Raw genomic sequence first — 15,501 nt, forward strand, 5'->3', positions numbered from 1 at the left:
GAAAGTACCATAGGAATGGAGCCACCGAAGCCTTTGGAGTTCACAACTTGCCATAGATTGCCAGGGGTGCTGGAAGTGGAACTATAGGGTTTAATGTTTGCTCTGTTGAATTTTGCTCTTGCTTTGTTCCCATTCTTTGCTATCCCACTGTTTGTAACTTTTGGAATGGAAATGACTATCTTGTGCCATTGAATGTTGGAAGTGTTTAACTTTCTTCATTTGTACAGAGGGTTGGGACTAAGAGTTTGCCTTAAATGTCAGAGGAGACTTTGCACTTGGACTTTTTAGCAATGCTGAAACTCTTAGGACTTTAGAAACTCTCGGAGATGGACTAAAGGCCTTTAGCATAGAGGAATATGCACGAGTCTTTGGGGGACCAGAGGGGAAATGTTATGGTGTGCGTTTAGATTTCCCCTCAGAGCCCCATGCCTTCATAGGTGGAGATTTTCCAGAGGTGGCTTGATCTAAAGTGTGTGATGCTGCAATCAGTTCATGGTGCAATGCTAGGATCAAGGGCACTAAGATTAAGGGTGTGAGTGCTACCCACCCTAAGTAGTCTGAATAAGATAGAAGGGATACAAAGAGCTTTGGTCATCTCTTTCTTGTTTTGCTACCTTCTGCCTGCCTTGAACTGTTTCTCCTCTTCAATGCCTGTCTGCCACACCACTCTGCCTTGAAGCCAGCCAATTATGCACTGAAACTTTACCAACTGTAAGCCAAATAAACCTTTCCTCCTTTAACTTTAGGTGTCGGGTATTTTGTCTCAGCAAGAAGAAAAGTAACTCAGATAAGTATCTGGGAATATTACCTAACTATAGTTTTCCCCTGCTAAAAGTTTTTATGTCTTCAACAAAGATAATTTATTTTTGACCTTTGTTCAACTCTCTCAATAGCATACAGGTGTGAATTTTTAATTTTTCTGGGCAGTAAGCACTGTGACTGACTCACCAAACTCCAATCCTATCCTGTCACTAATCTAGGCAAGTCATGGCAACTTCCCCCAGAAGTTGGAGTTGTTTCATGGATAGACAAGCCTAAGCCATTTGGGGTCAGTGGGGTTCAAAGAGAGCCTCCATGAGGGTTCTAGAGAAGCACTTTCTCTGCCTGGCTGTCGTGGAAAGGCAGCTCTTTTTTCTCCTGTGAGTTGACAGTGAGGAAGTCTGGCATTCCCATTGCCTCTGACATTCATACTGCAGTAACAAAGGATGGAGCTAAAGCTGTGAAGTGGCAGAGCAAAGAAGTAGAAAGAACCTATATCCTTCCTGCCTTCATTCAGTCTCTGGTCCTGCCCTTACTCTTTGTTGTTTAAGCCAATGTGAATTAGTCTTTTTGTTACTTATTTAATGCATTCTACCCAATTCAGAACTTGGTGCCAGGGATAGAAGGGCTGTGAGTGACAGGCGGAAGTGTGTTGCATGGTGGCCCCACGATGCATGCCCACATGTCAATCCTTGGAACCTAGAGCATGATTTCATTGGGAAAATGACTCTTTTTAGATATAATTAAGTCTTTTTTTACTATTTTCAAGTTCAGCCAGATGTTGAAGACACAAGTTGAAGACACTTTAATTTTTAAAATATCATGTTTACCTTTATTACATGATTATTCATCAAGATCAAAAGTCTTTTCAACAGAAGTTTAAGGTGATTTCTTTTTAAAAAGTTTAGCTCCGTGACTTTATTTGACAATGTTACCAATTTCAAAATTTGATTCTCTTATAACTAAGAAAACCCAAAAAACCAAAAACCTGATCTGAGAATCTGAATACATGAGTTCTTTGCCTTGGGCACTAAGCTGGAGGCAAGTGATGGGTGCTGTAGTGGTAGCTACTTCTCCTATAGACCTACCGGTGGCTTCCAAGTATGTATATACACCAGAATCATCTAGATCCTTATTGCAATACATATTTCTGAGCCCTACCCAAGGTCTAATGAATCATATTTTCTAACACTGGAGCCCAAAAGTATACATTTTTATTTAAGTGAAGGATATGATATGTTTGAATACTACTGCACAATGACCCCCCAGCGTGCCTCTCACTTTGTTTTCTAGTTTCTCTTCTTTCTGTCACTGCTTTATCTGTGCTGATAGATGTTGTGCTATGATAAAAACACAAAATAAATCATAAAAAGATCAAGGCAATGGTTTCATAATCTTCATATCTCCACCTGATTCATAGTGCTTGGTAGGTAGCAGACACTCAATAAATATTTGGTGAATTAGGCAATACTGATTAAATAAATAAATGTCATTTCATGTGCATTCAAATCACCTATGGATAGAGAAATGTAGAGAGAAAAACTATTTTAAACTATTGTTGAATATGCTCTTGAGCTCCTGGCTGCTGTACTGCATCCTTCAGTAATGGGTGGTATGGATGAGGCTGGTGAGTATCTGGAGACCCACAGAGAGGAGACTGAGATTCTTGTCCCAGAGTATTCCCCAGAGGAGGTAACAGCTTGAGACTCAGATTTTCCCCTCCTTGACTTTTCCAGGCCCAGAAAAATTTGTCTCCTGCCTGTCCTTGGGGCAGTGTTGTAGGTCTTCAAGTCTGCAAAGGCCACCTCAGGTCTGTGGGGTCCCCAGCAGGGGAGAGGAGGCATTCTCACCAGCGGTATCAGCTGAACCCAGTGTCCTTGGTAGCCACCATCCCCAGCATGTCTGACTCGACCACAGGGCTTTCTCCCTCCCCATGCTGTGCATTCCACCATCCACCCCTGGGACTTCCCCAGCTCAGACACTGTCTGCTGGCTTTGGAAGGTGGCGGCTCAGAATGAAATCTGTCACAGGGGTGGGCAACTTTGCCAAGGGGAGGTAGAGGAGTTTGGCATCCAGGCCAGGGTTGTAGCGGATGCGGGGAGTCCGGGAGACAATGGCATGCTCCATACTGTTGATGACATCAGTGATGTTTGGACTTGCGAGCTGCATCATGTTGTTCAGTTTGGAAGTATCTATCGAAGAGGGGGGAATGAAATGCTCCGTTACTCTTTATTAAGGATGGTTTCTTCCAAATCCCATCCCAGTTAACATTTCAGAACACCATGCAGGTGTCCTTCACATAAACCCCTGCTTATAGGATCATCATAAATCATCGTATTTCTCCTCCTGAATTCTACAGCTGTGCACTGAATTCCCACCAATGCGTTTGACTAACAATAAGAAGAGCTACGCCCAGTCCTCCTGACGGTGCCACTTACTTGTTATATGACCTCGGCTTCAAACCTTCACTGTGTGTAAAAGAGAGATAATAGTACCTACCCTGGAGACCAACAAAGATTATTAAAAGCAGAATAGAAGGCCGGGTATGGTAGTACACACAGAGAGTCTCAGTACTTGGGAGGCCGAGGCAAGAGAATTCCTCTGAGTTCAAGGCCAGCCTGAGCTACAAAGTGACTTCAAGCCTAGCCTGAACTACACAGTGAAATCCTCTCTTAAAAAAAAAAAAAAAAAGGCAGAGTTGATGATGAGGGCGGAAAATGTGTCTATATTCATAGAAAAATGGGAAGTAAAAATATTGTCTGGCTGGTGGGATTCCTAGATACTGGAGGCTTTTTATTTTATTTGGTTTCTTCTTGTTGTTGTTATTGTTATTGTTGTTGTTGTTGTTCTTTGTCTTTGTCTTCTTCTTCATTATTATTATTATTATTATTATTATTTCTTGCATTTTTCTACAAAATCTTGCAGGAAAAACAAAATTTATTTTCAAAAAAATCCTGCCCCCACTTTGGTCATAAGGCCATTGTGGATGCAGATGACCAAGGTACAGACAGGCCTCTTGAAGGGTTCTAACACAGGAAGTTCATCTGTCTATGAGATACCCACAGGTTTGAGGAAGGGAAAGGCCACATGATGCACAACCAGGTTCTTCCCTGGGATACTGGGACAGAGGCAGATTAAGGAGCAGGGGGCTCAGACTTCAAGGAGAACCTCAAGGGCTCCAAAGAAATGAGAGCCTGAAAAAGAAAGAAAGAAAGAAAGAAAGAAAGAAAGAAAGAAAGAAAGAAAGAAAGAAAGAAAGAAAGAAACTGGAGCCTGACAGTCAGACTTCCCTTCTATGGGATCAAAACTGGAAAACAAAAGCTGCCCCAACTTTGGGATGACCCAGGTAGGCAGGGTCAGGACTTCTGAGCGATTGGTGAAGACAGGCCAGTGTCACCAAGTGCCCTTTATCCCAGACTCAGAAGAGCTAACTTAACTCCCTTGCTGTTTCCTGAAGAGAGCCCTGCTGTAGTGAAAGGCCAACCTGAAGTTTGGTGTCCCCCCAAAGCCACACTCACTTAAAGGCAGACTGTCCACAGAACACATAGGAAGCCTCTGACCTTAGGCTTGTCAGGGAGTGCCCCACTAGTAAGGCTGGGGCCGGGAGGCAAGTGCGAAGGATTCTCAGGTTCTCAGGGCTCTCAAGAGTGGACAGACCTGCATGACTGAAGAGCCAAAGGAAGCAGACCTGCGGCGATGTTTGGAACACTGGCCCCTGAAAGGTGAGGAGGACCCACACAGGGTATGGGGCAGAAGGTACCCAAGCATGGTGATATGAGGCACATTCATTCATTATTTTCTCAAATATTTATCAGCTTCTATTTGTGTAAGCACCAGCCAGGCATGGAGTAGGAAAGAAGACAGAAGTTTCCATCTAGTCCCCGCCACTCTCCTCAGCAGGAAGAAGGAACATGGACTTTGGGTTTGACCACTTAGGACTATGTTTCTGGAGATAATCAAGCTAGATGTGTCAAGTGTTAAGGCTCAGACTTTGGCCCTCTGAATGGCTCCAGCAGCTAAGTTTTAATCCCCTATTCCTTTGCCAGGGACAAGGTCTTCGGCTTCACACAGACCATCGCCAAGAAGAAGTAGGGGTAGAGGGTCTGACAGGGACATTTCTGATGAAAAAAAAGATACTGAACTAGGAGCCCCACTCCTGGCTCAGCAATGCGGACCACACTCAGCTGGTGGCACGGCTTCAGGTCTCTCAGGACCAGGATGTCCTTCCCTGTGTGCTGGCCTCTTCCCTGATTCTGAGCTCCACTTTTCTGGAAAGACGCCTACGTCTGTTGTTAGTAAGGAGCAATTTCCCATACGGTTCTTTTCTGAACATAGTTAAAAACGACTCTAAGAAAGCTGGGCCTTGGTCCTGGGGTTGAAAAGCCAGAAGCATGGTTGGTTGGTGCCACAGCAACCGTCTAGCTTTTATGTCTCGTGGTTCGGTACAACCGGGCCAAAGTATTGCTTCAGTCTGTCCACTTCCCACAGCCACCATGATGTTTAGGCTCCCGTCTTCAATCTCCTTGAGCTTCTGAATAGCCTCCCAGTTGGCCTCGCTTTCCTCCCCAGCACACAAATCATGACCAGGCACTTCAGAGCTATTTAAAAGGCCCCCAGTAACCCAAGGGTAAGATCCATTCCTCAGTGTAGCTGCCACAGACTTTTATGTCCCGTCGCTTTCTTTCTGCCTTCAGTCCCCTTCACATGCCCGAGGTATGTTGTGCTCATTATGCAACTAGCTGGAGTACTATTAGTTCTCCTAACAGCCTGTGAAAGAGTAATTATTCTGCTTTTTAAATGAATAAACCGTAGTTTAGAGAATTATGTTCCATGATTATAGGGACCCAGAATCCATCCTACATGCAAAAGCACTCAATCCTATGTTGGTCTCCAAATGTAGCCATGCTCCTCCTCCTGTGGGAAACACCTACGTCATTCCCTTTTGGTGAACTCCAGTTCATCCTTCAAAACTCACTAAGGCATTTATCTTCACCTCTTCGTGTAGTACTGACTCTAATCCTACAAACTCTCCCCCGTGGGGGCCTCATCTGTCCCAGAGTACCTCTCCTCACTTCTTCCCAGAGTAAAGCCTGCTGGGACTTTGTGACTGCAAAATTAATTCTCTGTACCGTTTACTGGTGCTTTGTTTTGGACACTTGCCCCTTATTGCACAACTGCATGGTACCGTATTTGCTTTCGGATCTACCCTTTGTCTCACCCCTGCCTCCTACTAGGTAACTGGTGGAAAGTAGAGTGTGACTCCTTGGAGAAACATTTATCTAAAAGTAGTTACCACCGTCTGAAAACGTTCTTCTGACGTTGTGGTGTGCACTATAGAGGAATCAGCCCATAGTATTTTATGAACAGAATCCTTACTATTCTTCAGCATAACAATACCTGGTTTTTGAAAAGTGATTTCCAGAGGAAGTTGGCCTTTGTGCAGATTTGTTCAGATCCTACAACCTCTGTCTGCACTGAGTATTTACTTAGGCAATGGCTTTGTGACGTTTTCAGACACTGGTTGAATCTGTATTTTATTCTAGCCTTATACAAATTTGGACCACTCTTAGCTAAGGAAGTTTTAGGGCAGTGGTGGCGGACCACTGGCACATGTGCCACAATGGGCTATTTGTAACACTGAAAGCTATACAGGGTCTGCCAGCCCTGCTCTAGGGGGCTCATACAGAGGATTAGAAATCCCCCTCCCTTCACCGCCATCTTTTTCCCAACAGCTGCAGATTTCCCTTTGGGAATGCATGCCTCCACCATTTAGAATCTTCGGTCTGAGCAGAACGTATGCCCCAGTCAAAGCCAATCAGCCCTTCACACCCATGGGCACAGAGATTGGCTGAGGGCTGGACACACCCTGCAGTTACCTCTGATCCAGCCACCATGAGCTCTCCAGGTCAGAATGAATGCTAGGACTCTCAAGAGAACTACTGGTAAGAACTCTCCCCTTTTCTCAGTAGCCCTCACTCTGAGAGAGAAGAGACCCCCACAGGGAACAGCTTGTGAAACTAGAGTCAATACGACACAAGCACGGTCAAGACGCAGGGTGGAAGTAGCTCCTACCAGTATATTTTGGGGGCTGCATCAGGCTGTGCCTAGAGTTCATTTTGCTCAACATTTTAGTCGCATGAGTCAAATTTATTTTCTGTTTAAATAATCTGTGTCAGATTTTCTGCTACTTTTAACTAAAAAGAGGCTAACTGATTTAAACCTGTGGGACATTTTTTTTCTCACACAGAATTCCAATATGTCCAGAACTAAAGGATTACTTTTTTTAGGGAACAATTCTTTGAATATCTTTTCCCTGAGTCTTCCCGAAATCATTGAGTGAATACACCTCCATCCAACAGGTTCCTCATCATAAACCTAGCACCCATCCATAACACTTTCCTCTCCCTTGCCTACAGTGGCAGCTTGTTTAACACATTGGCATCCAGCTTCTTTCCAACTCCTCCACCTTCTGCCTAGTCTAAAACACCATCACATCTACCTTGGAAGCCTGAGCAACCAGAATGGTATTTCCCAGTCACAGATCAGGTCCCATCCTTGATCCTCAGAGTGCTCAGATGCTTATTTATATTGTGCCCCACTCCCCAGTCACCCCTTCTGCTTCCCACCTGCTGGCTTCTTTAAAGTTCCCCCAAAAGACTGTCCTGGCTCAGAGCCCTGCTGCAAAAATCTCCCTGCCCAACCTCCCTTTCCACTTTCCAACAGTGTCTAACTCTTCTTCCTCCTCAAAGTAAACCAAGAGAAAACCCCCCTATGCCATAACCTGAAATGGTACCCAAGTTCCCATTGCTTAACTTTCTTAACTTTGTTTCTTTCTTAACTTTGTTTCCCTTCTTTGTGGCACTCAACCACATTTACCATTATGTGTGTTTTTCTTAACATCTGTCTTCTCTGTGAAATATTAAAGTACAAGCAGCTAGGAGCAAGCACCCCTCTGTCCACACCATCTCCCCTACCTCACACAAAGCCTGTTTGGTAAAAGGTATATTAAGTGCAAAAATAGCTTTCTTGATTCTTGTGTGTTGGCTTTTAATTCTGTCAATGTATATTGCTGAGACAGCATGTCTCAAATAGTTTCAGACCTACCACAGATTTGACCAGGTGATTGCATTTAGTCCACTGATAGAGCTGGAATCTGGAATGTTCCCTAAGATCCCTGTGTCAAAGGTTTATTTCACAGCCTGGTGTTATTGGAAGGTGGTGGAAGTTTAGGAGGTGGAGCCTGATGAGAGAGCGTTAGCCCAGGTGGAGGTGTTCCCTTGAAGGGAACTGTAGGACCCAGCTCCCTTCCTCTTTCCCTCTTTTGCTTCCCAACTATGAGGTAAGTAGTTCTGCTCTGCCACACAGTCGTGCTGTGATGTGCCACCACGACCCAAAGCAATTGACTGTAGATTGAAACCTCTAACACTGTAAGCCAAGAATACCTTTTCTCTTTCTAAATTGGTTGTCTTTGGCATTTGGTATAGTAACAGAAAGTTGGCTAACACATCCATTTAGAGATTCCATGACGGAGACCACTATGAAGCAGTCCTGAACAGGAGTTAAATTAATCAATTGGCTTTTCATGTTCACTTGTGAATCTGTCCAAGGCCTAGGCTCCTTCTCTGGAAATGGGCGATGGACTCATAGTAAGTGAACCTCTGTGAATCATTAATCCCTACCAAAGCCTGTAATGGCAGATAAAGCTGGAAAGCCTCAAAAGATAAGACAAGATCACAACCAAGGACACTTAGATCTGATCTCAACTAGATAAAGACTATAGTCTCAAGCATCTCACTCCTGGGTGGATTCACTTAATCCTTATTAAGGACTAATTTAATACCTCACTTGGAGAAGTCCTTGAGTAATTCTGCCCTTCTTGAGTACTCCCCTTTGTTCTTCTAATAACCAAATAAATATGGGCCACCCAGAGAAGGTCTTGGTCTTAGCCCTGAGAGGATCTCGAATTCTGTGAGAGGGCTTTGATCCTCCTGGAGCCTTAAAATCATTCCATTCACCTCTTTTTATTCAGCCTTCACCGTACACTCATTCTGGAGATTGTGGACCTGATCAGCCTATAATAACTAAGGGATATTATTAACCTGATAATTCTGGGTATATTTTTAAAATTCATCACTTTGGATTTTTAATAGAAGAACTGGTAACTTGCAGGTATTATATCACCATAATGGAGACTAGGAGGCCATACTCAATGTAAGCAATGATAATAGCAACCAAAAACTTAAACTGCTCTTACCAGGGACCAGGTGGTATCTAGGGACTTTATATTCATTTAACTCATTGCAGATGAGAAAACTGAAGGGGTGAAGAACTTGGCCAGCCTGCAAGCTGAAATCTGCACCCGCAGACTAGTTCTAACTCTAAGAGCTTAACCACCACAGAAAATTGCCTCTCTGGAATGCTCACAGCAGCCAGATAAAACAGAAAAAGAAAAATCTGTGTTGGGGAAATGTGGCAGCAGCTGAGTGAGGCCCAGAGGGAGCAGAAGCAGAACCAATGGCAGCTGCTTCACTCTGCACCACGGAAACATCCGAATCTGCACACTGCAGCCCCTCTTTCCTCAGAGAGGCTGCTGGAGAAGACTAGCCCTTGGCCAGGAGGGCCAGTTATGTCAGGGCCAGTGTCTGCTGACACAAGTTACCCAAAAGGGTGGCCACAAGTTGTGCTAAGCTAGGCACGTCCTTCTCTCTGGCCCTGAGATCTATGAAATGCAGAGACCTTCAATTCTTGCGTCTCCTGTTCTCTTGAAATCAACTTTGCTTCAAGGTTAGATTCTCCAAATGAACATAGGGCTCCGTGGTCTCATAGTGTTTCCATCTCCTACCAGGAAATTCTCCAACAACTGACACAATGCCTCTCTTACTGCCTCTCCAGGCTGGGCCCTCTCATATTCCCCTGTGGGAAGGCTCCATCCATCCCCAAAGCGGGAAGTTTTGGCAAGATAGCCAGTATCTAACATGTCCCTTCTTCACCCTCCAAAGCACCTAAGATTCACAGGGGACACTTAACTCAGAGAGACGAAAAGAGTACAATGGGACCCATCCTTGTAAAGAGCCAGGTACTTATTTTCCTTTTTATTTAACAGGCACTCAGCACAAGATAATTCACACATATTAATTCTCATAGCAACCCTGTTAAGTAGGCACTGTTATTAACTCCCCATTTTATAGAGGAGAAAGCTGAGGCATGCGGAGACTACTGAAAAGGTCCAAAGTCTCTTCGCTGGTAAATGTAAGAGTCAGGACTTGAACCCTGGCAGTCAGCTCTAGCTGCCCTGCTTTTACTCACATCTCTGTGCTCGTCTCAGTGCATTTTCATCGGGCTCACCTGCGTGTTGATGTTGGGAGCAGGTACCAGGAAGAGCAGTCTCTTGCAGACTGTGTTCTGCCTCTATTCTTAAACCCCAGGCCTGCCACTAGCTGCGTGGCCTTAGACCCTGAGTCCGATCATTTATAAACCAAAAGCCAGTCAGAGACCCCAAGACCTACCTGCCCTCACCCAAGACCTGGCTTGCGCCCTGGAACTTACAGATGCGGAAGTATTCCTCTCCATAGCTCTCTCGGGTCTCCTGCGGCAGCCGCTCCCATAGCATTTCCAGTTTTTTATCAAGGCCCTCCTTTCCCAGAATGGATGTCTTGTAGTTCCCCGGCTCAATGATGCTGACCTTCACCCCAAAGTAGTGCATCTCACGCCTGGGAAAATAAGAGTTTCACTCTAGTCTAGGCCTCAAGATGACAGTGTCAAGGAGAGTCACTTCTGGAGGGAGCTGTCTCTCCAGGAACACAAACCCCACCCCTGGCAGCTGGCCTAGGCATTGCCTTTATGCAAATAAATTCTCTCCAAGGACCTCAGCCCTTTCCCAAGCTCATCCGGTAATCTCTGGATAATTTACATTCAGGCAGATGCAGCAGGAAGTCAGTGGAGAATCTAGGCCAAGATCTTCCTCCTACCAGGTGCCTCCTACACTCAGCCCCGTGCCCTGCACCCACACAACAGGAGTGATGGGATCTATACAGGGCCGACCAGTATCCTTCTCTGAGGGTCTCCCAGGGGCACCTTTGCCCCCAGGCCTCTGTGTCTGTTTAGGGACCTCTTTCTTATTCCTACAGACCTGCTCAGTGTTACCTTCACTCGGACTTCTCAGGGCAGCCCCACCTGCTGTCCGCTGTCTCTATCCCAACTCTTCCCCACACCCCTTCTTCTCTTGGCAGTTGGGGAAGGCTCACTATGATCCAGCTCTCTGCTGTGTTGCTCCAGAATGCCCCTGCATACATGGTAGGAACCCAGCCCTTTATTTCTAAGTTAAAACTCCCTGGAGTCCCCCCAACACACACCTAGAATGGTTTGGTCCCCGGGTCCAGTCACCTGATGCTGTCAGAGAAGGCCTCAACGCCAAACTTGGAGACACAGTAGCCACCACCAATGACAGCCACACGACCACCAGAGCTGGACATGTTGACTACCCTGCCCCGGGCTTTCTTGACCATAGGCAGCATGTGGAGGGTCACGTCGATCGTTCCCACCAGGTTCACATTGATCACCTTTACAAAGTCCTCCTTCGTCAGCCATTCATTGGGGCCACTGGGCAGGCCCACACCAGCATTGTTCACCAGGGCCCAGAGGCCTGGGGATGAGATGGAGGGAGAGAAACACACAGGAATCAGCAGTATCTCTGGGAAAACACCACGGACAGTTGCCCACCAGCCCAGGTCACTGAGGATAGCTGTGCTGGTATGCATGACACAAGACAGCATGGCTTGGGTGAGGCAGCTACATGTCACTGACTAGTGTTCCCTGCTCATGGGGCATCTTTTCTGACTCAGTTCACTGCGGCTCTGTACCAGCTATAATCCAGGTTGCATGTAGCTATGGCCACCTAAGCTATTAGCTCTGTGATAAGAGATATGCTTTTCATAACAATGAATTGATGTTTAATTCCCTCGCCGATCGTGCCTCCTCTTTTCTATTCGCTTAAGTACAGGAAGCCAACTCCATTTCAACTGCTGTCAAAGTCAATTCAGTTATTCATTTGTCCATTCACACATTCATTCATTCATTCATACATACTCTTTGCCAATTAGGGGCAAAGAAGATATAAAATGAACAAGAAGGGGCCAGGAATACAGCTCAGCGGCACAAGCACCTGCCTGGCAAGTACAAGGTCCTGAGTTTGATTTCCGGTACAAAAAAAAAAAAAAGAAAAGAACAAGAAGAGTCTTATCCTTTGAGAAGCTCACAAACAAGATAAAATGCTATTTATAAGTAAAGATATAAGACATTTAAATAAAATGCTAATGGGAAAATGCGATAAAGTTTCTCCTATTGGGTAGGATTGATAGAGATGGGGAGCAATAATACTAAGTATGATCATTCACATCTACAGGAGCTCAAGAGCCTTAAGTTCTAAGCCTGGCTCTACCTCCAGCCATAGACAAGTCACTTCCCACTCTGGGCTTCAAGTTCTTCACCAGACTGAACTACAGCAGTTTCCAGCCTGTCCCTTAAGCCTGCTAGGGAAGAGGCTTTCATTTGTTTTATATACTGAGCTTCCAAGTAGAATTTCACTGGAGAAGGATGACCCTCAGTGGCGTCTTCTAGCTCTTTCACTTAACGATCCCATAAACCCCACCTCCGAGCTCCTTCCCTTCCCCGTTCCCCTCTCATTGCCCATCTTGGCCAGCACAAACCTCAAGATACTCTGTCTGGCACTCACCTCTCTCCTAAGGGCAGGTCTGGATGAAAACTGCAATTCTGGTCCACCTAGCCCCTGACATCCCTGCCAGGCCTACCCTCTGTCTTCCTGCCTTCCTCCAGTTAGATGACTCCAAGAGACCATCTGGCTGGTAGGACTTAGAATCTCCCCAGCTAAGGGGCCTCTCTTGCCTTACGGAAGAGAAAAATGAAAAGGAGATACAAAATGAACAAGAAGGGGCCAGAAATATAGCTCAGCAGCTATTCCTGAGACCCAAAGATCATAAAACTTCAGCAGTCTCTGTGTGGGGGGAAGGGACACACAGCCACTGCCTCTGATAATCCTGCTAAAGGGCTCCAGCAGAGGATGCACTACTTGTTGGGGAAGTAAGGCAATTTTTCTATTTTTATCCCCTGCAAAGAATAACCAGAGAATAGTGACAGCAGGTCTAACAGCTCTAGGGCCATGCCACCTTTATGTCCAGGGACCCTCAGCAGTGACAAGAAAGCATGCAATAATATCTACCTTCTCTCCACCTGCAGTTTCCAGTGCTTCTTAGATCAAGGATGGTGCCCACTAGCAAAAGTAAAATAATGGTCCCCTGAAAATATCACCATCTTAATTCCTGGAAACTGTAAATACGTTGGGCTACATAAAAAAAGGAAATTACAGTTTCAAGGGGAATTAACATTCATCATCAGTAGACCTTAAAATGGGGAGATTATCCAGGATTCATGTGCCCAACATAATTACAAGGCTTCTTCTAAGAGGAGGAAGGCAGAAACTAGAGAACCAAAGAGATGGGAAGAGTGAGAAGAAGACACAGTCCAACTTTGCTAGTCTTGAACAGAGAAAGTGGGCCATGCACCCAAAATGCTGGCAGTCCCCATAAGCTAGAGAAAGCAAGAAAATAGATTCTTCCCTGGGGACCTTAGAAAGAAAAAACTCTGTGGAGACCTTCACATTAGCCTAGTGAGGCCCATCTTGGACTGCTACCCTCAAGAATTACAAGGCAATAAAGATGTGTTGTTAACCTACTATATTTCAGTATATTTGTTAAAAGCGCAACAGTATATTGGATGAGTCCTGAACTCCACTGGCTTGAGGGTGAATGTAGGAAAGTGGGTGAAGCATGCTGGTGGAGAGAGGAGCTCAGCACTGCTAAATTACTCATTAATCAGCTCATTGAATAAACAATTGTTGGTACCAGACACTATTCTTGGTACTAAGGACATAAAATAGATAAAAGAGACAAAAACAAAAATGAAACCAACCTGTTCCCAGGAAGCTTTATTCCAGCAGAGGGAATAGATAATAAATAAGCAAAATGCATTGTGTAGTGGCAGGGATAAATGTTAAGGAGAGATGTAAAACAAGACGCTTGTATCTGGCTCTTCCTGGCTCCCAGAGCTCATTACCCCCACCTGGGCAGAGGCCCAGCCTCATTTCTTGGGGAATGAGGACTTCCTCAGGCTACTGCTGCTTCTATAACCACACTATTCTGTCCCTCTTGATCCTGGGCCTATACCCTACGTGCTGCAAGTTCTCTGGGCAAATCCTCACACACTCTTGGCCAGCCCCAAGCCCACAGCTTCCTTCCTCAATGGGAGTAGCCACTCTCAAGTAGACTCCAACTTTTAAGAGACCTGGCCCTCCGCTGTGTGACACAATCAAGGATAGCAAATGCCCTAGTCACGGAAATCAGCCTCTTGGCCCTTCTCCACCCTAGTACTTCTACAGGATGGATGGTAAGACCACTGAAGTCTCTGAGAGGCCCCTCCATCCTTCAAGGTTTGGACATACAGAGTACATCCTCCCTTCCTTACCTCTTATAGAAACTTGTGCCTTGTTACTCACAGTTTCTGGGCAAGAAACTCTTTAGAAAAATGCCATGAACAGGCCAAGGCCAAACCACACAGTGGCTTGCAGTCTAGCTGAGCCAGCTCCTTCCACCCCTGTTCTTTTCATCACCTCTCTCACCTATTTGGACAGCAGGGTCCCTGAGACTGTTAGATGCTGAGAGTAAGAAAACTGAGCAGGCAGTTTGCCCTACCTTGGTCGCCCACTTGGTCCCTCACCCACTGGGCCGCAGCCTTGACGCTCTCAGTCTTGGTGATGTCCAGCAGGATCGTCTGCAGCCGGTAGGAGGTATCCTGCTGCAGTTTCTGAGCCCCTTCCTCCGTAAGGCAAGCAGCCAGCACCCGCATGCCCCGTTCAACCAGCTGTTTGGCCAGCGTGTACCCAAAGCCAGAGTCACAGCCCGTAATGAAGACATACTTCTCCGAAAGGTTGCGAACAAGATTACAGTTCTTAAACCAGCGGTACATAAAACCTAAGTCCGTGATCGCCGCCATTGGGCAGTGCGGCCCAAGAAGGATGAGGCTCAGGAACAGCAGCAGAAGCTGGTCCTCAGAGTCCAGCTGGCAGTCCACAGGAACACGCAGGAAAGGAAAACTTCCACTTCTTGCCACTGATTTCAGGGCCTTTGAGTGAGCCACCCTGTAATTTTTATAGGTGGATGCATTATACCAATTAACCTAGTTGCAAGAAATTCAAGTCCAACCTGAAAATTTGTCACCTCTTCAAGCCCTGATGACTGCCTCCTTCTCTCTCTCTCTGCCCTGATGGGTACTGGTGCCAAAAGTGGGAAGGCCCCAGTGGCAGTGTGGGTGTTGAGTCAGCTCACCTGGGTAGTATAGACAGGAAAAGTGAGAAAGAACTCAGCCTAGAAAGCCCCCTGGAAAAAACCCTCCCTGCCCCACTCCAGCCTGTCAATAAGAATGCATAAATGCAAAACAAACAATAATTGGCCTGTGCCCTCCCAACCCCAAGAGTAATAAAGTCCAGGTCATCAGCTCTTCGGAATCCTTAGGTGGGTCTCCATTGTGAGAGAGGATAAAAAGCAAAGGGTTACCATGGAGTGGATGTTTCCAGCGCCCTAAGTCTGGAGGCAGGAGGACCCTCCTGAAAGGGAGGCTGGGGTGTGAGGCTCTTCCATCCAGAAGGTAGAAAGGGTCAAGGCACTGGAGGCT

General features: G+C 45.9%; 1 protein-coding gene across 1 annotated transcript; it reads right to left on the reverse strand.

The window, feature by feature from the left end:
* Nucleotides 1–1,563: 1,563 nt before the first annotated feature.
* Nucleotides 1,564–15,037, reverse strand: Sdr9c7 (short chain dehydrogenase/reductase family 9C, member 7). Its single transcript, XM_005397333.2, has 4 exons — nucleotides 14,523–15,037; nucleotides 11,143–11,401; nucleotides 10,306–10,469; nucleotides 1,564–2,951 (listed from the first exon to the last, which is right to left on the reverse strand). Exons 1-4 carry the CDS (start codon nucleotides 14,821–14,823, stop codon nucleotides 2,734–2,736), a joined length of 942 nt encoding a protein of 313 aa, XP_005397390.1. The 5' UTR covers nucleotides 14,824–15,037; the 3' UTR covers nucleotides 1,564–2,733.
* Between the last annotated feature and the right edge of the window lie 464 nt (nucleotides 15,038–15,501).

Source organism: Chinchilla lanigera, unplaced genomic scaffold, assembly GCF_000276665.1.
Source record: "Chinchilla lanigera isolate Chin_1 unplaced genomic scaffold, ChiLan1.0 scaffold00057, whole genome shotgun sequence".
NCBI classification, from domain to species: domain Eukaryota; kingdom Metazoa; phylum Chordata; class Mammalia; order Rodentia; family Chinchillidae; genus Chinchilla; species Chinchilla lanigera.

What these genes read in the sequence shown, in the direction of transcription:
- Sdr9c7 (XM_005397333.2), bottom strand. Translation starts at nt 14,823, where the DNA reads ATGGCGGCGATCACGGACTTAGGTTTTATGTACCGCTGGTTTAAGAAC. An exon ending in GGACCAAGTGGGCGACCAAG is followed by an intron (nt 11,402 to 14,522) that starts GTAGGGCAAACT and finishes TCTCATCCCCAG; the next exon opens with GCCTCTGGGCCCTGGTGAAC. An exon ending in AGAGGAATACTTCCGCATCT is followed by an intron (nt 2,952 to 10,305) that starts GTAAGTTCCAGG and finishes CCTCTTCGATAG; the next exon opens with ATACTTCCAAACTGAACAAC.